At 38.3% G+C, this 23,803-nt stretch overlaps 1 protein-coding gene across 1 annotated transcript in view; it reads left to right on the top strand.

Annotated features, from left to right (window-relative positions):
- The window catches only part of ACTN2 (actinin alpha 2), a 67,970-nt gene that overhangs the window by 11,103 nt on the left and 33,064 nt on the right, over positions 1-23,803 (top strand). Inside the window, exons 2-5 of the mRNA XM_082480170.1 lie at positions 13,881-13,995; positions 15,305-15,424; positions 21,780-21,866; positions 22,951-23,038. Of these exons, the coding sequence (XP_082336296.1) occupies positions 13,881-13,995; positions 15,305-15,424; positions 21,780-21,866; positions 22,951-23,038 (410 nt within the window). The remainder of the gene's footprint in view (positions 1-13,880; positions 13,996-15,304; positions 15,425-21,779; positions 21,867-22,950; positions 23,039-23,803) is intronic.

Below are 23,803 nucleotides of genomic sequence, written 5' to 3'. Positions count from 1 at the left end.
GCACTGATAAAGTAGTGGTAATGCATGTTCTTTGTTTAATATACTTGAGAGAAAGCCCCAGGCAGTATAAAGGGCATAGAGCACCATTAAAGCACACCTGCAAATTTGTCCCTTGCAGATCCACCACAGTATTCAAGACCCTTTTTGGATTACCTCTACTTTGTTTTTAACTCTCTACAGGGAGAGGCAAATATAGCAAGATTATGCTTTTGTTCCATAATAGTGAAGCAGTGGGCAGTTGGAAAAGAATATAGAGGAAGAGAAAAAACAGAAAAATGGCTGGTCTCAAACCTTTTATCATTGCTGAAACAGTTCCTTCCAAACCTGTTGGCATTTTTGCTGTGAATCCTTTTCTGAAGATGCCTTCTGGTTTGTTGATACTCTTGTGAAGTAGAAATGCTGAGTGTGGAAGGTGGTGCTCCAGAATTAACTCCTGAGCCATGTAGAAATAAATGAATTTCTTTTGACCCTGTTCAGCTTTTCATTGGATACTTTGGTCCCATGACATACTAAATATCTTTTCCTATCCTTGTGTTTCTCAGTTTTTCGGTAGTTAGATCCAAAGAGTGTGCCTTAAATACAGCTCTTTGTGTAACTCTGCTTGCAGTGAGACCGCCCAAATATTGCTTTGCTCAAAAGTGATTCAGAAAGCACCAGAATGCAAATAGCTCACTGTTCCATTAATTGAGTATGCCTTCAAAATTATCAGGAGTTGTCTTGATTTTGTTCACCCAAGATCTGTATCTAGAAACTTATAGAGAGCAAGACAGAGAGGGCGCATGAAAGAGAGATGTTTGGGAGCATGCATCAGTATGTTGGAGTTTCTAATGGAACCTACACACTTCACGCTCTGCAAGCTTTCTGCTTAGGTCCCTAGTGTCCTACCTGATTGGCTGGGGAGAGGTATCTTTTGGACAGCACTTTGTGAGATATGAATATATATTTCTATATAAATGCAAAGTTGCAGTCTTTATTGCATGGGTGATAAGAGTCCATTAAAGCTTTTATAAAAATGCATACAACATTTCTTTGCTGCACTCAACTTTGTGCAGTGTAGTGGCAAATCGGTTTTAAAGCTCTGACAACTGGGCGTGAACTGATTTATTTGTAGGTATGTGCTGTAAAGTTTTGTGGTGTAGAGTGATCAGGAATGCTGTGTAAGATATTAGTTGCTGTATCCATCCTACTTCAGGTTGCAATATCAGAATTACTTGGTTTTATAGTGTAAATTCAGACTCTGCAAAGTGCAGTGTATTGGAACAGAGAAAGTTTGGTTAGTATGCTCTAAAGTTAAGTTACCCTACTAGAGGAAAATACTGTTGTGCCATGCAAATAGTTGGCAGTCCTCAGATGTTCAGTCTGGATGCTGTACACTCCCAGTCATGCTGTGTGGGAGTACTGTGTCTCTATCTAAAAGGCACAGGTCCTTGTGGGCGATGCTTCTCTATTTCTGCAGATTTCAGTAGGAGACATTTTGAAGGGCAAAACTTGGCAGTCTTGCATGTAAAAAAAAAAATCTACCATGATCTTTTAATTGTTAAATTATTAAATGCTAGAAACAATATGGCCTGTTGAAAGAGATCAACTTGTCCATAAACTTTTCCTCCAAGGGAAATACAAAATCAACATCTGAAAATAAAAGAAAACAAAAGCCATTGATCGAAGATAGATTACTCAAAGCTTCGCATTTGTATTGTTCCATTAGTCTTTTATTGTTTGTTTTTGTTTTCTTTTTAAAACTTTACTCCAGTTTAAGGACTGCTCGATTCACAAATACTTTTTTCACCAATATTTGTTTTTTGAGGCTTGTGAAATAAAAGTTCTTTCACTTGCTGCAGCATTTTAAATTTGCAAAATGTACATGAGACTGTAAAGTACTGCACAATCACTTTATTGTAGAGATGTACAGAGCCCTCCTAATGCTGCGTCTAGAAGTCTGAGTCCATGTAGCGTATTTACATTTCACCTGTGGGGTAAAGACTTTAGACAGACATGTAAAGAGGTTTTGGTACTTGAAAGAAGTTGTACAAAGAGCTGTGGAAGAGCAAGGACTCAGATGTTGAGTCTTTACTCACTGTTTGTCTTTTCACTCTCATTAGAGAAAGCAATTTAATATGGGGGCTATTATAACTCGGAAATTGGTAGTAATTTGAGAACTTCGTGTTTACTTCACAGATTATACCATTTATTTACCATTCTGTAGTGCTAATCTTGTACCTTAAGCATTTTAATGCATTGAATAATGGTATGTAATCCAAAAAATTCAGAGGTATTAATTCTGTTATGACAAGGTATTAACATACCTGTTGTTTTACATAAAAGGCAAAGAGATTGGAATTATCAGAAAGGTAGTGTATAACTGTAAATGATGTCATGCTCATTGTTATTGAAGTAGGAGGGAAGATGAAGAGGTAAGATCATTGCAGACAGCAAGGCATTGCTTCCCATTATTCCATCTAGCTAAAATGAATTATCCAGGGCTGTTGTAAGACAGCTGGATGTTGTCATTTGGACAAAGGGTTCTCAGATATTGCTTGGATGTTTGTGACCATCATTTTTCAAAGATTTGTGCATATGATGTGAATGAACAAACTGTACTGGAAAAAGTCATTCATATCCAAGAGAAAGCTGACTTGCAAAACCATGACCTTCGTCACCACTTAGCAAGGTGCTGACAATAATAATGAAAAGTCTCAGTATTGCAAAGCCTTCCGAGTGGAATATTCTAATAGCTCCTACACCCCAACTCATGATAAAAGATAACCTAGTACTGAAGATGGACTTTATTTGTTGGGAATGCGTGGCTGGGGGGAACCTTTCGCTTTTAGGTCAGTGTTTTGAACCCAGGCCAGGTGAATAAGTGACAAGGTTGCTAACACATGCAAGCTGTTTGGTAATGTCTATGAGGTGAGTTATATTCTTAGTTTAGCTCTTGGGGGGACAGGTGTCCCCATCATTTAAACCACCAGAAATGCCAGCTTCATTGGAGGTGCCCAAACCTGACCTTATTAGTGAGAGGTAGGGACAGTGACTTTTCATCCTAGAGGTGAAAGCTCAAATAATTTCTGTACGTGAAAATGCTTTCTCACATTGCATCTGTGGGGTCATTCACAGTCATTGCTATTCTTAACAGTTCCCTGAGCGACTTCTTTCTCCATACCTAAGTGGCTGGCACATTTCATAATTCACTAAGAGTTAAAGGAGGGAAGGATAACTAGCATGCAGCCAGATTTACAGTAGTAGGTAACTGGTTTATGCTAAACAGCTAGCTTTGATTTTTAAATGTAGAATTAACTTTGGATGACTGAGAACAGATGCTGAAGATGTTGGTAATTGTTATGTGTTGTTTTCCATCTGTTCACAGTAGTTTCTGGGTTTGATTAATTTTACAGTTCTTTATTTACAAGATGTTTATAGTTTTGTCAACTTTCTAATCTTTCTTTAGTGGGCTTTTTTTCAGGGTAGTGTTTGAGCATCTCAAAAGCAACGGTGAATTTTTCCCCACAGTAGTGCTGTGGGATATGGAGGGTTTATTATTCTCATTATCTTTGAATGCAGAAGTGGGACACTTAGAAGTACTCAGCTATGACTAACATCTGCTCCCATTTTTGTTAAAAGGCTTATAGTCCCATATGAGGAATCATGGGTCACAAAATGCTCAGCATTTAGGACAATAAAAACATTTTTAAAATTCCTGTCTTAAGTGACTTAAAGGCTGTCGCAAAGTTGGGGAGAAAACACAAGTGTCAGGATCACTTATCCAGGATCATAATACAGACCTCGGGAAATGTATGTACCTATAGAACAGATCATTGAATCCACTTTCATTTCAATTAGGTTTATGTTTATCTTTTCATGAACACTCTTCTGCCTATCAACTTTGAATCTTCTTTCCCTCTATCCTGTTACATTTCTTCAGCTTTGTTTCTTTATTATTTTTTGTCTTCACCCTTCTACTTTCTTTTTCTCCAATATCCTTGACAAATCTCCTCCAATATTATATTTCTTCTTGCTGAGGCAAGTTAGGGGGTCAGATGAAAGTAGGAGAGGGAAATGGGGATCACCACAGAAGGAACACACTGACAGAATAAAAATTTACAGCTATCATCTGTTGCATGCCAAGTGCTTGGGTTCCTAAAAGGGAGTTGTTTTCTGCTGAATGACTTCTTATTTTGTAGTCTTTGGATAACATATATATACCTAAGTTTTTGGGCTTCTCAGTCACAGAATCTGGAAGGAAAGAGTCTGCTTGTCTATTCTCCCTTTTCAAGGCTGCACTGTAGATGTCAATTAGGATGGGAATCTTCCACAAATGTCATAGACAGTATAACTGGGAGAATCTGGGAAAGCATTTAGTCCATTCCCCTACTTTCAGTCAGAACCAAATATGCTCATGCTGTTCTCAACACATTTAGCCAACTTGTTCTTAATGATGTCCAAGAAGAAGGATTCCACATTTACCCAGCCAATCTCTTCCAGTGCTTCACTACTTCTAGAGCTAAAAATTAATCTAAATCTTCCTCCTTGTTGTTTAGGCTCATGACTATCTATCTTAAGCTCTATTTTCAGGGAACGCAGAGAACTGATATATTCTCTTCTCTGTTGTGACTGCTTAAATGGTTGAGACGAGTATTAGCCTCTTTTCAAACTTCTCATGGTTAAACCCGTACAACGGTTCTATATTTTCATAGATGAATTTTTCTAGGATTTTATTCTTTTCATGGCTGTTTTGTGGATTCTCTCCAACTGGTCCATAGTCTTCCTGAATTTTGTGCCCAAAAGAGGGAACAATATTACAGCTAATCCCTTTCCAGCACTGAGGAGATTGGAAGAAATACTTCAGATATTGATACACCATCCTTCTGCTTAGACATTCCAGTATTGTATTTGCCTTTTATAACAGAACAACATTTTAAAATCAGGTTAGGTTGTGATCCACTGTTATTGTCTGATCCTCTTCTTCAGTTCTACTGCCCTGCCAGTAGTTCTCCATCCTGTGTTTTTGCAGTTATTTATTACTGGAGGAGGGCAGTACTTCAGACTTATTGCTAATCTGCATCCAGCTTTCTTCAAGTCATTTCACTGATTTGTCAAGATTAGTTTGAATTGTAGCTCTGTCATGAAACACACTTACAGACCCATCATTTTGCTGTCATATTTAAATGTTGTAAGTGTACACTCTATACTGTCATCTAAATGAGTAAGTAAAGTGTATTATAGGAAATGGTTTAGGGAAGATTCCGACAGAAGTATACTTGATAAGCCCTTCTGCCTAATAGTGAGTCATTACTCACCGTTGGTAAGAATAAACTCTCTGACTTGCTAAATACTTTTTTCTCCCCCCCCCGTGGTTTTGTGTTTCGTTTTCTTCTTAGATAAATAGCTCTCTGCTGTTGTAAGCAACTTAGGTATGTGACATAAAAGAGATAAGCTTCTGTGGAGTCCTGGTGGGGGGACCTTTAGTATACTTTAGTTTAACTATTAGAACTAGGACAAATGGCTAGAGTTGAGATAGGCAAAATCATGAGGGGAGGATGTGCTTGTACCTAAATGCAGGCTTAGAAAGGTAGCACAATATAAGTTTTTGCTTGCTTGTCCTTGGATATTTAATTTTTTAAATATAAGATTTGATTCTGCAAAAGTTGATGCTACTTGCCTAGCAAAGTTTCCCACTTCTGCATCAATAAAATACGCCAAACCTTTTATCACCTATAAGACTGTGTTTCTCCCTTTATTATTAAATTTACCACATGTAAATTTACCACAGACCACTCTGGTCTACTTAGTGATAGGAATGTGTTAAAAAAATATTCCGAATTAAAAGAAAATACCAGAAGTAGACCGTAGGTTTTTTTTCCTGACGGTTCCTTTGTCTTTCTAATTCCTTCACCTTAACAAATTGAGTAGGTTGCAGTTATATCGTAACTATAAGAATGGGTAAAGATATCTTGCAGTTTTTATAATGCAAGGTAAAACCATGCCCGTGCTTTTACTAAAGATTTTCATTGGATTCTAGCCTTGTTTATTTCTGCATTATTTTTCTGAGCAGGGTTCTCTTATTTGAGTGATTCTTGAAATTCCAAAAACGAAAAGTAGATTTAGACCAGAACTGTCCTACAGATCCTGAACACTTTTTAGTTTCAAATGGGATTTTAAACATTGCATGTGCTCCTACTTCTAAAATATCAATGTTTCTGGTTGAAAATACATTTAAAATAGGGAGAATTATTTTAAACTGATAAAAATACACAAGCGGGCAACCCTATGACACTGCGTGTGTTCTTAGAACTCACACACTTGGATCACACAGATGCTTGCTGCTTTAAAACTTTCATAAATGGGTGCCATCAACAGTACTGAAAACGGAAGGAGCTTGCTTCATGGAATAGAGCTGTTGTAGCATTATATCGGTGATCCATCAAAGTCCTGAGTTGTCTGAAGACTTACCTAAATCTTCATGCTTAAGACTGACTGATGCTTCTTTCTCACATGTAGAAATGGGCTTACATGCCTGAAAACTTTTCTGTCTTTTCCAGCTATCTCAGGTGATCCAATAAAGATATTATCTGCCTGCTCCTAATAAACTTTGCATTATTTTAACTGTTTTAGCCCCTCCAAAGACCTTGTGAAACCCCTTATCTTCCTTCCTTTCCTTCCTGTTCTTCCCTTCAAAAAAAAGGCTGAGATGAGGAGAGTGCATGCAGTGACTCATACTGAATTTCCCATGCATCCTGCTGCCTCCTGAGTTTTCTTCCATTTTAGACCAAGGGGACAACATAACCTTTCTCTGTTGTCTCCTCTGAAAGAAAGGACTAATGTCACTAACTTTATAACAAAAGGCTCAATAATCTTCTTGACATTTCTTGAGGTTCAGCCTTGCCAAATTATTCTTGAAGGGAAATTTACGTGCTCTGGCTTTTTTTGTTAATAGTGAGCACTGTAAAACAGACGTGCAATCATTCGGTGCTGGGAGGGGGTTGCATGTTTTACAGGAAACCCTAGACTCGCATAGAATTAGGCCACCTGCTTTGTAAGGACTGAGGTCTCCCCAGGCTCTTCCATGCGAGCAAAATGCAGAATGCTAGCAAGACATGTGCAATGTCCTGTGTGATGAATGCATCCCTTTGACGATGTCTCCTGTGAATGATAAAACTAAGGAACTGGGGTGAAGTTCCTTTAGTTACTAGAGCAGATCTACTGACAGTGCAGAGTATGCTAGCATATCATCTCTGACACCATCTATTCAGCTATAAGAATGGATGTACTGGAGCAGGGAGGGCTTTCCCCAACTTTGGATATGGGGACCTTGTGATGGAGCTTCTACTAACTTCCTTTGTGAGATGGTTCTATACTATCCTTTCTGTTGTTTCCAGAAATTTGGCTTTGACATACTGCCTATGATTTGAGGGTTTCCTTTTAACGAACTTTTGGAACACACTAAACATTTCCCCTACCTTAGGCTTCATGGCATCCTTCACTATGTTTCACTGTGCTTCATTTGAGTTGTTGTTGTGTTCTCATGTGTTTAATATTTAATGTTAAAATCCCACTTTACCTACCAAGTGTTTTGGTGCGATCAAGTTGTACAGGTGAACCACCTCTCCTGTGATTAAATGTAGTTACTCCAGTTATTTTACTAATGTCTACCAATGCATTTAGGCTTCCATTGCAAAGGGATATAAGAGCAAGGGGAGAGTTAATAATAATTCAAACCAACAAGTAAGATGTAGGATTTTATTTATTTTAGATTCATAAAGATATATTGATCCAACTAATACACTAAAAGTACAGCTGATCTAGATGTTCTAGAAGCATCTAAAAGATGCTACGTATAGTCATTGGTTCACATCAAGCTAGTTTATAAAGGCTGTGTTTCACCTTCATGCCCCTTCTTTTGGGAGCAGAATTAAACAGTTAAGAGAACGAGGGCCAACACAGACTGTATCCCAAGCCCAGAGAAAAGCCCTGATCCTGCAGTCATTATAACACTGTGTGGACACAGGAGCTAGGAGATCGTGTTGCAGGTTCACAACTTATATTTTAAAACATGGATAACAGACAGATGGGCAAATCTTCAAGGGGAAACCTCAGTCTGGCCTAGTGGGAATGTTCTGGCAGAGCTCTTTCTGTAACACCCTTGCCATGCGCTCAGAGCCCAGTAATGTTCCGTATAACTACAGAATGAATCACTGCATCCCATTTAGCCTAGAAGTAATTAAGACCCTCAGCTAGCACAAGTAGAGAAGAAAAATACTTTAGAAGAAGGGCTATAAGCAGAGTTTTAAGAAACAACTCTATCAAACTGAGATGATTAGGGATAAAACATATGTTTATAAACAAAACATATGCTTATAAACAAATGTGTTGAATGTTTATATTTGAAGTTAATTTTCTTCAGGTGTGTTCTCCTGCTCTGGGTATTAGAAATTAAGGTCCACTTAGAATGACTTGTGCTTCTGCTTTACTTAACAGACACAGGAAGTATTAAGTTTTCTATGAATGCAATATTAGAAAAAACTTCTACACTGAAAGGGTTATCAAACACTGGAACAGGCTGCCCAAGGAAGTGGGGAATTGCTATTCCTGGAGGTATTTAAAAGACGGGTAGACATGGTGCTTAGGGACATTGTTTAGTGGTGCTTTTGGAAGTGTTAGGTTGATGGTTGGACTCTTAAAGGTCCCTTCCAACCTAGATGATTCTATGGTTCTATGATTCTATGATTTTTCTTAACTCATAGGTTAAAATTAGATTGTGTTTATATTTTCTTATGTAAATGTTACAAAAAGGCTAGAAACTAAAAAAAAAAATGACTTGTAGGCCAGCAGCATTTCTGGTAGGGGTACAGACAAGCAGACACATGCCTTTTGAAGTAAATATTAGTTTTTAAAACATGTAAATATTATAGCAGACAGAAATTTATTTGAGTTGGAAAGAGTAAAAGGCAGTGTTAACCTTTGTTATGAGATGTACATACTAAATAGGATATGGGTCTTCAGTCCTTTATTGGGCTGGATCCACTTCTCAATTTCAATTCTGAATGCAAGTAAATAAAACGTCCTGAACTTGTGGGATGTATCCCCTGTACACGCCCCATTCAAGTTATGCTGTTGCTTTGGTGATGTATATTTTGGACTCACTGTCAGTGCCAAACTCGAAATTTACCTTGTATCTTCAGCAGGTATAACAAGCTGTCTTGTGACCCACTGATGGGGAACAGTATTGGAGAGGGTAGTAACTGGTGCTTTCTCAATTCTCTTTATCCCTATTATCACGTGCACATATAAAACTTTATTATAGCATCTTGGTTTCTGGCTTTGAAGCACTATCAAAAGTAAGTTGTCATTACGTTCACATAAAAAGGACATCTGGGCTGTCTCAGGAGTGTAGGACAACTCAGGTCTCAGAGATATCACTTTTTCCATCAAAGTATGACCTCTATGTAAAAATATTTGCATGGAGCAGGCATACCCTGTTATTTTTTGGCATTAGCTGCATTTGATTGATAATTGATTAGGGATATCTCCTTTTTCTGCCCCTTGGTGGCAGTTCTACTTGTCAAGGGCTTGAAAAATTAAGTGGCCTGAGTAAGTTACCAGGTAAAGTGTTTTTGTTTTTCACGTACACACTTTGCCATAACAGATCTATGAATCCAAATTAGGGAGGATATGCTATTGGCAGTCTTCACAATGAGGCTAAGTAGGCATAGAAGATAAATTGCACTCCCTTTTCTGGAGTTAGCTTTTCCAAAATAGGCCTGTGACAGCAGTAGACAACTAATAGTGCACTAAGAGAACATTTGACTGTGGGACTGCAAATTATTTAGCTTTGTGCCCTGCATCTCCTCTTCTGTGGTCTCATCTAAGAATGTCAGCAAAGTTTCTTTTGTCATAACAACTTTGGAAAGTCAAAATGTGTATTTATTTATTTTTTAAATTTGTAGAGCCACCTATATAAATAAATTCTAAAAAGAAATGTCTAGCTTTCTAGGCACTTACTTGTATCCCTCCTGGTATTCGGCTTGGTGCCTTCAGTCCTGCCTTGTTTCTCTGGGCAATCTGATACTCTGAAATGTACTGTACAGCTCAGCAGAAAAAGGAATTTGCTTTGTCTAAGTCATTTAATAGCTTTTAAATCCCAGTGGATTACAAATTTGCAGGGTACTATATGCTGGCTGTATTTTGATCTCCAGGACTTAAACGTGCTTTGAATTGTTTCTTAATAACTATGAATAGAACTGTTAGTTAAAGCCAAAGCAGTGAGAACAAATGGTATCACAATAAGAATAGAAGGATGGGGGTCAGATAAAATGTGGATTGTGGAAACTGTTAAAATTTGTGGGTTAAGTTTTGCAGTAGCTTTAATACAGTCACGTATGGATTGCATCACTGAAACATAGTAAACACTTCCTTAAGTAGCATTCCTATAACCATGTTTAGTCCTAGGGAAAGTAAGCCAGTTTGGAAGGCACCAGGCTATGAAGCCACATGCTGAGAATCTGCTGTAATTTACTGCAGCGACACTTTCCATGAGGCACAAGACAACTGTCATAAGGGGATAGCACCATTTCATGACCCGGTGCACTGGTAAAACAGAAAGCTCTGAGAAACTGTAGTTCAGATAAAAGATCTAAATTTCATATTCTAGATATAGAAGATAATCTAAACTATCCAGGTATAGATAGTCGAAATAAAGAATCCATGCACAGTAGAGTGCTTCAGCAGAACTTGTTATCTCATGAATGGAGGCTTTGAAGGTAATTTCAAGTTTATCCTTCAGAATGCTACAACATCAATGACAAACCCAATACTACTGGAAAGAATCTTAAACAACATACAGATATAAAAAGGCAGCCCATAAAACCAGTGACTGTCATCAAACTATTTGTTGAAAACAGCTTGACTCAGCAGTAGTAGCATCTTTTTCTTGCTTATATCACAGCAACATTGACTGCTTAGTGTCTCTATAAAATGAACGAGATTGAGAAGAGAGTTTGTCTGTCAGCAAATTCAGTGTTATAAAAATATCTGTTTTCAAGAGAAACTGTTTAAATTACTTGAAAGCTTTGAGATCTTTGGATAAAACTTATGGTTTTTGTTTAGCAGTGCGGCATCCAGTAAGTTGAATTAGCCATTGAAGAGGTGAAGTAGAGGACCACAGTGAGATTTGGACAAAATTCTAATTTGCTTTCATATATATATATATTTATATATGCATATGTGAGCTAAGAAGTGCCAGGTTCCATTTCCTCTTAAGAAACTAAGTGAGAAGTAGCTTTCTTCACAGTAGGAATCAGATTTGTCTTTTAAGACTGCTCTAGCGGTGGGGTCATTGCCATTAAACTCTTAATTAAATGAAAAATGGGGAAAACTCATTTACTTGTGTGGTACAAGGTCAGAATGTTCACCATAAAATGTCTAATACAAGAGCTGGAAATGGCTAATGTTTTTTTTCCAAATTCCTCTTTGAGTTTAGCATGGTGTGCTTGGAACAATTCTACAAACTGCAATAGCATCTGCAGCTAAGCACATGTCCGTTGCTTAAGCTCAGTTCATGAAAGGCTCATTCATTTAGTGGTTCAGCTTTCTAATATTTATTGCCAAATTGCCATGCAAGGTTCATGTGCATTTACCCTTGAGTGCTTTCAGCTGTTTTTTCTGTATTATTGTTCCTTCCATAGATGCTTGTCATAATTTTTAGTATTTGCAAATGACTTAAAGTGGTGCTAAGCCTTTTTAGATACATATCACTAGAACAAGATACTGCTTGAAGCAGACAAATTAGTTTTATAAAATAGATCCTAACCCTATAATGATCCAAACCAAATACCATCCTAAGACTCCATCATGTCGAGCCCTGAGGTGCCTAGTATCTCTGTTGCGATGCAATACGCTCTGGTTTCAGGTCTCCCATGAGCTCAGTACAGCTAGTTACCTTAAAATGAGGTAAACGTTACCTTCCTGAATGACTGCTTTTCAAGCTAACATCCCTTTATTAAAATTGGTGTATTTCCAGAGATACTTCAGCTGCAGCCATACTTACCTCTGTCTACACACAGAACGACTTTCTTATGCCTCTACCTGCAATTCATCCTCTGCAGGTCAACAGGACCCCTGCCCATAACCACTTCCAATATTGTCTTCTCTCTGCTCCTTTCTCTGGGTGTCTAGAATTAGAGATTTCACTGCACAGCTCCCCCATATCTCCCATATCCATAGCACTTCTTGCTTCTTCCTTTCAATTGGAAAGGAGAAGTTGATAAAACTAAAGCTTAGCAAGCTGCTCCTTGTCACTGTAGGAGCTCTGAGAAAAGACCCCAGTAAGCTGCACATAAATTCTTTGCATAAATCAAGTCAAACCCCACAACAATCATAATGTTATTCTTTAACAGAAAGTCGCATTTTTAAGAACAGGCCGTTTTTGAAAATTCAATCCATATCTTCTTAAGGTATGAAAACTGTCTAGAATTTACGAGATTCAAATGAGGGAAAGTTTTGCCTTCATCTACTGGCCTTTCTTACTCTGTTTCTGAGAGATCAGAAATTAAATCTTCTAAAAAAATAGCCAAGAAAAAGGAAGGCCAAAGGAAATTTCATATTGACAATGGGGATTTAGGATATATTTTTTGTTCTTAACTATTTACATTAAATGTTTTCAAAACTATGGTAATTTGAAATAGCAAGAGAAGGGGAATTCCACATATCTGAAAATTTTAAGTAGCTGAAGTCTAGCTTACCAAAATGTATGGTTTGTTATATACCTAGAGTTCAGTACCTGGTTAAATACCTAGTAAATACCAGCTTGCTCTATGTATCTGAACGGACACTGAAAAGCAAGAAGAATTTGTCAGAAGACTGAGAAGTAGTGGATATTTGAAAACAGACTAATTTTAACTACTACATTTTATAGTAGCCTGTGTTTTGATTTCATTCATACGCAAGGTAATGTGTATATGACCGCTGTAGATCAATGGAGTTAGTTCTGCTTTATACCTCTGCAAGTAAAAGCAGACTTGGTTATTCTCCATGGAGAGAGAAATGCTCATGTTTGCTTTTGTGACCATTTTTGCCCTGCAGACTGAAGTATCTGCATTTGTGTGTTTCATGAATTGTGGTAGTTTTCTGAAAACTACATAATACCATTTAAAAATAAAACCCTTGGTAAGGCAGGCCATATCTGAAGGGTCTGAATGTGAAACTTCTGCACTTGAATTATTGTAAACCTTCAAAACCTATTCTAATAGTCCACGTTTTCAAAAGGCGTTCTGTTTCTCACTGTAGTTACAAGTAGGAGCAGGTGCCGTTTTGCTTGTATCCTTGCTGTATAAAGTCTCTCTTCAGTTACTTCATCCTGAAAAGTGTTCTCACAACTTTCTGCCTCTGAGAAATGCTTGTTATTTGTCCCTGGCATAGATAATCTGTATAAGAACTGGCACAAATTCAAGTAGTAGAAATTTTTGCTTCTGTGCTTGCTATTGCCGACATTTTACTGTCACACAGCTTCCTTTATACCATATCAATCTTTCTTTTGAGGAGGAAAGTGTAACAGGTAAGTCTCAACATAAAATTATGTGCTTATAAAATGGTAAGTGTAGTAATAACTATTAGATAAATTTTGCCTTTATGTGTAGATCTTTTTTGGGGATGCATTTATGAGCAGAATCTAGCACAATATTGCTTCTAATCAAGCAATTCTTTGCATTTTCGTGAACATCTGAGATAAGAATTTTGAACTCAGCGACATGTATAAAATGAATGGGAGTTGGACATCCAAATTTCTAAGGCAGTAGTGAAAATCTCAGATGCAGTGTTTACTTGGATGGCATAGCAGTTGTTCTGGAAAATGCTTTGTTGATAAGTATTTTTTAAAATTATTATTACAGACGTTTACAGCCTGGTGCAATTCCCACCTCAGGAAAGCAGGCACGCAGATTGAGAACATTGAGGAGGACTTCAGAAATGGCCTGAAACTGATGCTCCTCTTGGAAGTTATCTCAGGTTGGCTAAAATAAATTTTGCTATGTATTTACAGCATGCTTACAGAAACACTCTTAAAGGAACAAAAATTGTTAACAATTCAGAACAGTGAAAACATACTCTAAGTAGGCTGAAAAATGAGAGATGAAACACACTGTAAAACAAAAGGGAGGAAAAAAAACTCTGCTTTTTCCTTATCTCCAAAATCTTCTGGTTTGTGCTTGTGTTCCAGAGTATCACGGTGTATGAGGGTATCACTCACATCACAGTGTTGTTGGACAAACCACAAATGTTGAGGACCTGGTCTTAGCCCCTAACAATTAAAAAGCCTTTACACTTAGGTTACAAATTCAGTTTATTCCACTTCTAGTATAAAAGTTTTGCTTTGCTTTTAATGACTTTATTGGCTGTACCAATGCTTTCAAAAGTGCATACCTAAAGTAAAACTAGATCAATATTCAGTCACAAGTAAAAGGTCTCCTTTTTCAGAAGAGGGGAGCATCCAAGAACTCCTTTTGACTAACTGATGTAAACTCACTATGTCACCTGTTTTATGTGTTATTCAGAGGAGTGGTGCCCAAGGTACACTCAGAATGCCCCTCAATGGGAAGGGAGTAGCTTATCTTACAGACACACAGTGAAGGTGAAAAAGGGCAAGGAGATTTTTAAGATATCTTTATGGAAAAGACAGTTTACGTTTTTGTTGGAGATTTCAGTGGGGCAATAAGATCTTCAGATAATCACTCTTCATGAAATGGAGCATCACATTTTCAGAAATTATTCTTCTTTGTGATCCTTTGAAAAGATAAGTTCATTCAAACACATCATTTTATGCTCTGAAATTAGCTGCTCTGCTATACTAGATGGGGTTGTTAAAAGCCACTGTTCTTGGTCAGTTGTAGAAGGGTGCCATGGCTAATCTGCTAGATAGAGTCCAGCCTCTCTTTACAATCAAGCAGGTAAGGGTGATGAGCTCTGAGAACATCCTGCTGCCTTAAAATTCAGCTACTCTAACACAGACAGTAGGAATGAACCAGAAGTTGAGTAGCAAGAAGTACTCACGTCTTCCAGATGTTTAGGGCAAACATAAAAATTTTACTCTGATTTTACTGGTGTATCAGACAGGTCTAAGTCAGATGTTTCAACGTTTGAATTTTCTCTTCAGGGTTATGTTCAAAGCTATTTGACATTCTTTGAGAAAAACACCTGTTAAAATAACTGCTAACTTTTAGACAGTGTTCAGGGCACATTTGCTCTTGAGTTCTAATCACTTGGGTGTCTGTAGCCAGGTGTATGTAACAATAAACACATTACATTTGTTATTCTGCAGGAGAAAGACTACCGAAACCAGACAGAGGGAAGATGCGTTTCCATAAAATTGCTAATGTCAACAAAGCTCTGGATTATATCGCCAGCAAAGGAGTGAAACTTGTGTCAATTGGTGCAGAAGGTATGTGACAGAGCTTGACGATGCACCTTACTTAGATCCTAGACATTCACATGGCAAAGAAGTCTGACAGACCCTTGACGAAATTGTGGTGCGAGCTGTTCTCTATATATGGGTGTCTCAAAAATCACTTAATATTGATTGCTGACCCATATCTGTGAAAAGATGAATGGTGGAAATTTGTGGACACCGGGAGAGGGATAGGGGTATAAATGGGCTCTAAGATTAGTTTATTGCCAACGTTAAATTGAATTGTCTGTGTTTCAGTGGGTGTTCAGATAATGATTTCTTCTTTCAGAGCATTATGTTTTTCCTATACATTATTAAAAATAAGAAACTCCTTTAGAAATCAGGTTGGATTCTATGGTGTGCTTTGTCCAATCTGGGATCTTTTTTTATCTTTAGGAGATATTATCCAGACAAGACAAAGACTGACATCACTACCAGGTGGCTGGGACCTACTCCCATTTTATTATGACACTGACTGGATGCCAGCTGTGTTTCTAAAATTCAGATGTAGAGTTAAGGGAGTGATCAAAAGAAATTATGGTAGCTGGGAGGAGACTGAACATATGAAGAAAGTGGGGTGGGATGCTATTTATTAAAGTTATTAGTTTGTTACTGTTCTGTTGTTCAGGTAGTTAAATAAAAACATGATGTTGGCTAGCTAAATGCTGATAGATGTAAACTCAGCAAAAGAAGGCAGGATCTCACTGCAAGTGAACCTGTGCCTCTTACAAGATTCAATTAATTGTTTAAAAGGGACAAAGATCTGCCTAGAACTAGCTGCTCCATGGAGATGGCTAGCATGACACCCAACTACTTTTGATTCCATAGACTCAATGATGTGCTGTCAATTCTGGGGACAGCCTCTAACATGTCCTTAGACCAAACTCTGGGTGTAACTTCAGCATCATGATGAGAAAGAAGCAGTAGCTATATTCTATTTACATTTCTAGGCCATTTTAGAATGATTTATGAGCCTCTCTTCCTGTTTTCTGATTTCTCCAGTCTTATATATGTTCTTATTCTGACTTCCAAACCTTCATCTCAGGGAGCTTACTGTAATTATGGCTGGAGCAGGAAGATTCATTAGGTGGGCTAGGAGCAGCTGTAGAAGTAATGGAGAGATCTATCTGCGTTCATTGATTCCACAACAGTTTGACCTAGTCTGCTTGGTTCCTCAAGTATCATTCAAATGTGTTCCGTTTCTAGACCTAGTACTCCAAAATCCCAAGAAATGGGTGTTCTCTGGGCAGAACATTTATTTGAACTCAGCTTTTATTCATTGGAGGCTGGACTGGGTGGGTCATCTGAGTCCAAATCCATACCATCTATCTTTAGGCGTGTAACAGAGACCTTTTTTGGGAATATATCATCAGTGGGGAGAAATGGGCAATTCCCAAAGGCACTTCAGATCTCAGAAGAGGCCTACTGCATTTCAGAGATGCCTGGCTCCCTCCACCAGTTGTACAGGCAGTCAGGGGCAGCTGGGCCCTTTGCTCAATTAAATGAAGTGGGATGGAAAAATATGCCACTACCCTAAACCTCTGCAGTTGTTATTCTGAGAGCAACATGGCATTGAATGGACAGCAGAGGGTACTGAAGAGACAATTTATTTGTGGAAATGAAAATTAAGAGTATGGAAGCCTGTTCGATAGCTGGTGCAGAAATACTGAGAGTACAGAGTGTGCAGCAAAGGAATGGTAGTTTCTGTTGTGTCATGCTGGGACTCCTGAGGCTTCCTGACCGAAAACAAGAGTGTAGCAAAAGCAGTATCTTGTGGGACAGGGTGGTTGTTCTCTCTGATCACAGTTTGCACAATGTACTATTGTTTTCACACCTAGGTTCTCCAAGCAAGGCTGGAGTATTTAAACCTGAAAGGAGCAGACTAGCCCTCTGCACTCCCATCTCCCTCATTTTGCCCTACTTATTGCTACTCATTACTTCCAGGGTGCTCAGACTAGGGAGCAGCGCTTGACCACTTCCTATATGATCTGAAGGCAAACATCTGGGATAGCTCAGATTAGTCATTAAAACCATTTAAACTAACCCAGCTGTTCTCCTTGGCAGCAACTGGCATGAGTTTAGATGCTCTGTGATAATAGGTAATTCCCTCTGGGTGGGAGGCAGGAACAAGAGGCCTCTTCCAGCTTCTCAGCCAGTTGCTGCAAGGTGATGTCTGTCCATGCACTTAATGTTTCTTCCTGCATGAAAGAGCAGGACACAGTAAGACAGGAGATTAAGGTGATGTTCTTGGCTGTGCTGCAGGCTTTTATTGCCTGTTTCTGGAATTCTTGATCTATAAAATGGAGGGATTAGAAGCAAAAATTCATTCATTGGCATTAAAAAAAGTTTTAAATTCTTGGATGGAAGCACGGGAGAAAAATCTGATGCTACTGTTGTAGCTTAGATGCAGAGAGGAACCTGTCATTGTAAGACATTGCACTATGTCAAGTATGGCTATTAACACACATTAGATTACATCCACGTGGGCAGGAGCAGATAGATTCATGTGCCTTCCACTCCTACTCTAAACAGGCTGAACACAAAGCCAGCTCTGGCCCAGACGTGCTTAGTGCCCTGTTAAGTTTACCACATCCCCTTTCCTAAATTTGTTATCTAAGGCACAGTGCTGTGCTGATGCAGCAATGGAGTATCACATCTGACTGGGTATAGTTTCACAGTGTGGGACCTCTGGCACCAGTATGTGTTTAGAGAGTCCCTGTGCCCCCTTGTCCTGCATACTTGCTCCCACACTTCACAGCCCTACCCTACCACTTGGGCTGACAACTGTTTCTGTAGCTATGCTGGAGACTGGATCAGCAATCTGATCTGGTTTTAAAACACATTTCACCTCTTTTTTTTTCTTTTGTTGCATTTTTCAGCATTGTTGCTTGGGCAGTCATTATAGTATGAAGATGGAATGAATGCCAGCAAGGAGGCAGAGCACAGGCTCCTTAAGCTTGTATTGTTATCAAAGTCTAACCCCTTAACTCACTGCCCCTATGTGTGAGCATGTGGCATATGTGCTTTTCTGCACCCATCTGTTTTGGCATTCTCTGAGTTACATGGGTGCTTGGAATACTTTTTAATTTCCAAAGCATAAAGTTTTGTATCTAAATCTGCTGAGGATCATGTTTTATTATCTGACATGCTGAGTGGTGAAAAGCATGTAGGCCCAAGGGGACCAAATGGCATTTAAAATGGGGCCGCAAAATAAAGATTAAACTGCAGTTCTTGTGGGCCATGAGTACAAAGTTCAATTTAGTATTTTTAAGGGGCCAGGGATATCCTATAAAGCCATCATTACTGTTCTGAGGCTGACTTCCTTGGGCTGTGTGTGCAGTGGAAAGAGAAAGGTGATCACCTTTAACTGTGATGCTGATCAGAAGTCAAATTTAGCTACTCTGATCTGTCTTGTGGAAGAGTCTTCCTCTCCATTGGTGATGAAATGAGACTAGAGAGTCAAAAAGCTAAGGCCACAGCTGTGAAAGTAGTCCTTATGAGCCATTCACAGTCCAGGAGTTAGAAGTTTTCCCTTAAGCTATAAAAAAGTCCAATAGCTCCATTTGCAAGGTAATTGCATCCTGAATGAAATGAACTGAGGTATATAGAACCACAAAAGATAAGTATCCTGTTAATAGGAAACACTTCTGTATTGCTTTTTGAGGGAGCAGGAGAAATATTAAAGACTAAATGATCTGTGAATCTGCTACAAGAAGGCTAGAATAAAAAAAATTAAATAAAGCAGAATAAAAAAGAGATATTTTTCCATGTCTTGTACATGTCTTTTTTATGTTTTATGCTAGCAGTAGATAATGAGAAAACAAAGCTGGCAAATTGCTTGAATATTCTCCTGAGTTACAACATAGAAAATTCCCTCTTTTGCTCTTTCATTCTGTCTGTGTGTACATACAGATATGTAAATCAAAACAACGATGTAGTGATTATGCAAATCCATGATTTGATTGCCTGACAACCAGCAATGCCTCCTGAGTATTTAAATCCGTTTATTTTACATTTGAAGAAATTCTTCTTTACTGTATATACATATCAGACATCTGATCAAAATTCAGTTAAATACTTGACCGAGGAGGTGGGAGGAGAGAGAAGTAGCTACATGCTCTAATTGCCGGTTGGTCTTTTTGGCTGAAAGTGTTTAGTTTTGAGATTTGAAGAGGCTTGAGGTATTTCAGGGCCAATAAGATAGTAAAAATGCATGTAAGACAGGCAAAGTGTGGTAAGAATTCTGGAAAATTAGTGTGGAACCCAAAAGGGGAAGTGGAAAAATAGCCATTCATATATAAACTTGGATTATCACACTAGCAAAGTAAGTATAGATTAGTGATTGGTGACATATCTCCTACCACATTTGTTAATTCCATAGGTTCAAATGACAACTTGTGTCACATGCTACTGCAATTTAACATGTACCTCAAGTCTCAGAGCTAGCAGCTACATTGTTTTGTAAAAGTTGCCCCTGGATTCAGGCAGCTTTTAAGTAGGAGAGCGACTGTATTTTCTGCTGGCACCTCTATTAGCGTTTGACATTAAATTGAGGAAATTCCTCCTGCTGCAAGTTCCTCTTGCTCCTTTCCCAGAACACCAGTGGGCCCCCAGGCAGCCACAGCTGCTCTACTTTTTGAGGAAGGCTGGAGGTGACTTTCAAGTGGGGAGCAGCTGGTGCCTTCCCCATTCCACTGCTCTTTTGCTGTGAGGTGACTGGAAAGGCAGTCTGCAGTTCCCCTCTCTTATTGTCCCACCTCCTCCCCTTCCAGTGCTGGACCCTCCTTATAGTCTTACTATGCTCTTCTGAGTCTCTTGCCATACTTTCAGATTGGTTTAACATTATCACCACACTTAAGTAGTTGGGCAGTACATTTTTTCACATTGAGAAATTTAAGCGGTATCACCATTCATATTACAATGTAGGAGCACTGGATTCTGACTTGACTTGTGGAAGGGGCTCCCACGTATGTGTGAGAAGGGTTGGAGAAAGCATCTTGCTAGTGCTCTGTGTTGTAGGTAGACTCAGGCAGTCTTGAAACAAAGTGAAACCCCAACAGTAAAAAAATCCCATTTTATATTAAAGATACATGAATGTCCATAGGCATCACAGCTGTAAGACATTACAACCTCATAGCCATGTTTCTGAACTGCTTGGCAGGAAGCTATGTAGCAGTCTCGGTAGGTGCTGTGTCTCTTGAGCTGTTCCTCGTGTCTAGTTTGTGCTGGCACTATGGGTAAAATTCTCAAAAAGGTCTAAATAGTCTAAGGGGATTTCCGAGTACCGTTTTATTAAAAAATAATACTGTCCTGTAGTTTCTTAAAATTTGGGGTAAGACCATTTTTTTTTCAGTTCCTTTGTATTTGAAAACAGTAAGGCCAATATTATTCAAACTTTAAAGAAGTATTTCCCCTCAGGCTCTCTCTAAAAAAGTCAGCCTAAAAGGTAAAGATTTCAGACAGTTACTACTACTTGGAGAGAAGCCTTTTAGCTTGGAAGCACTGAAGTCACCTTAACCTCAGTAATCTTCAGTCCTACTGCCAGGGTAGCACAAGTACGAGTTTGTTGGAAAATGAACCCAAATGAACTCTGTGCAGATAAAGAATTATGGTAGAAAGAGAATGATTTTATTAAATACAATTTATTATTTATAGAAATATAGTCTATAATATATTAATTACACAACTACATTATTATTATTTTATTATTATCTTAGTATATTTTGTTATTATTTTACTATTATATTCTATAATATATTAATATATATTAAAAAATGTGTTCAGTTTTTGGCCCCTCACTACAAGAAAGACATTGAGGTTCTGGAGTGTGTCCAGAGAAGGGCAACGAAACTGGTGAAGGGTCTAGAGCACAAGTCTTCTGAGGAGCGACTGAGGGATCTGGGGTTGTTTAGCCTGGAGAAGAGGAGGCTGAGGGGAGACCTTATTGCTTTCTACAGCTACCTGAAAGGAGGTGGTAGTGAGGCAGGGGTTGGTCTCTTCTCCCAAGTAACAAGTGATAGGACAAGTGGAAATGGTTTGAAGTTGTGCTAGGGTAGGATTAGATTGAATATTAGGAGAAACTTCTTCACCAAAAGGATTATCAAATATTGGAACAGGCTGCCCAGGGAAGCGGTTGAGTCACCATCCCTGGAGGTATTTAAAAGACAGGAAGATGTGGTGCTTAGAGACATGGTTTAGTGGTGGACTTGGCAGTGCTATGTTAATGGCTGGACTTGATGATCTTAAAGGTCCCTTCCAACCTAGATGATTCTATGATTCTATATGATTAAAATAAGAGAAAACAGAAAACACATTCTAAATATTACTTCTGTCTCTTTTTTCATGTTAGAAATTGTTGACGGAAATGTGAAAATGACGCTGGGTATGATCTGGACTATCATCCTTCGCTTTGCTATTCAGGATATTTCAGTGGAAGGTAATAGTAATGCAGCTATGTTAAACAATTAGGAAATTTGTTTAAATACATTTTTATATGAATTACACATAAGTGAGATGAGTGTTTTAAAATGAATTATTTTTTCACAGAAAATGATACTGCAAGTTCCCTACCTGGTGACAAAATTGATTTCTGGAGGGAAAAAGTAATTATTCTGTTTATCCTGAGAGAGACCTTGATCCAGCTTTCTAAATGCAGAAGGTCCGGGCATGTGTCTCAGTTATGGAGATAGAAACATGCCTGTGTTTCTGAGCTTCAGTGGCCTGAAACGATGCTGTACTCTGTATGGTGGTCCTATTTCCAATGTACCTTTTCAGTCCTGTCCATTTCTCACATTCTTTGCAAATATTATCTGATTATATCCCTCTTCTTTCTATCACTTTCCTTTCCCCCACTGCTTCAGAGTTCTTTTTCTTAACTCGCACTTGGTAACTAAGTCCAAAAAGGGCATTGTAGTTGCAATGCTCTTTAAATCAAGTCTATGCTGTGAAAAGTCTAGAATTCTAGAAACTAATATCAATTTTCAACAAAAGTAGTCAATTCAAGCTCTACATGCTGTCCTGCCCATAGTTTGTGGGACATTAAATGTGGACCTAATGGTCTATTTGATCTTTTCTGTCCTTTACTTATGCAATCAGATGCCCACAGGGTTCAGATAGTGAAGATGTTCTTCAGCACTTATATGTCCCCATAAGCAAATGGACTGAGACTGCAAGCATATTTCATGTAGGCACCAACACAGTCTTTTATGTCTAGTTCCATTATATTTGTATTGGGTATTTTTCTCCAAATATACATTCTGCTGTCCAGGCAATATAATTTCTTAAACTTCTAATATCCCAGAATTATTGTGCAGGCTGAGACTCTAGTCTGAGTTGTTCCAGTTGAGCTGACTTCTGTGTCCTAATGGAGCCCCATTAGTCCATTTGTATAAGTATCTTTTAGGATTAAATGTTGTCTTATACCAACCGTTTTCAGGTGGCTGACCACATTTAAGATAACAATGAATTAATTACTTAAGCACTTTTTACATTTTTCCTTTTTTTACTGGTGTCTTTTACAGAGACCTCTGCCAAAGAAGGGCTGCTGCTGTGGTGTCAAAGAAAAACTGCTCCTTACAGAAATGTGAACATTCAGAACTTCCATCTTAGGTAAATTTCCATTATTTCAAGGGGTAGAAGCACTTTAAAATTTTTCCGACAGTTGTGTAGGTATATATTTGACAGGAGAATTTCACTCTTCACTGTTAACTAGACTTTTTTCAAATTCTCATGCTCTATCTTCAGAATCTTATTTTGGTTAGCCTTTGGCATTGTTTACTGTGACTTACAATTTAAAAGGAAAAAATCCCTACTACATACAGAATGACCATATTACATTATTAGAGGTTCTTTGTGAATGGGAATACCTGAGTACCACAGCATAGTGACTTGGCAAATGACTGCTTTCAAATGAGAGCCACTGTAGGTGTAGACTGTTCTTGGCAAAAATACCAATGTGTTGAGCATGTAAATATCTTATTATGCTGAATGAGTCTGTCAGAGCTCAGATCGAAGGTGTCATATGTGTGAAGTGTTTTAAACTAAGCTGATTTATGACTTCATACTTCTATGAGCACAACATGGTTGTGCCATTAAAGTTGTCTGAAATAACTGACACAGAAAAAGCCAATTGCTTCAGCAAATTCAAGTAATTGCCAGTTTGCTCGCCTTTTATTTTATTGCAAACACGCTGTAAGTGTAATAGGAGATAATGCACTTTCATTGATGAATGTGTACTCTGAGCTATCCTGGAACACTGCACAAATTAAGCAATTGAAGTCAGGGACTGTTGCACATAATGTATGCTGCCTAGAAAGTATAATGGAGTCCCCAAGTGTGTATAGACTGTAGCGTAAGATACGTACTACAGGAAAA

The sequence above is a fragment of the Vanellus vanellus genome (assembly GCF_965231255.1).
Source record: "Vanellus vanellus genome assembly, chromosome: 3".
In the NCBI taxonomy this organism is placed as follows: domain Eukaryota; kingdom Metazoa; phylum Chordata; class Aves; order Charadriiformes; family Charadriidae; genus Vanellus; species Vanellus vanellus.
Note: the sequence above shows the minus strand (reverse complement) of the source record. Positions and strands in the feature narration are given on the sequence as shown.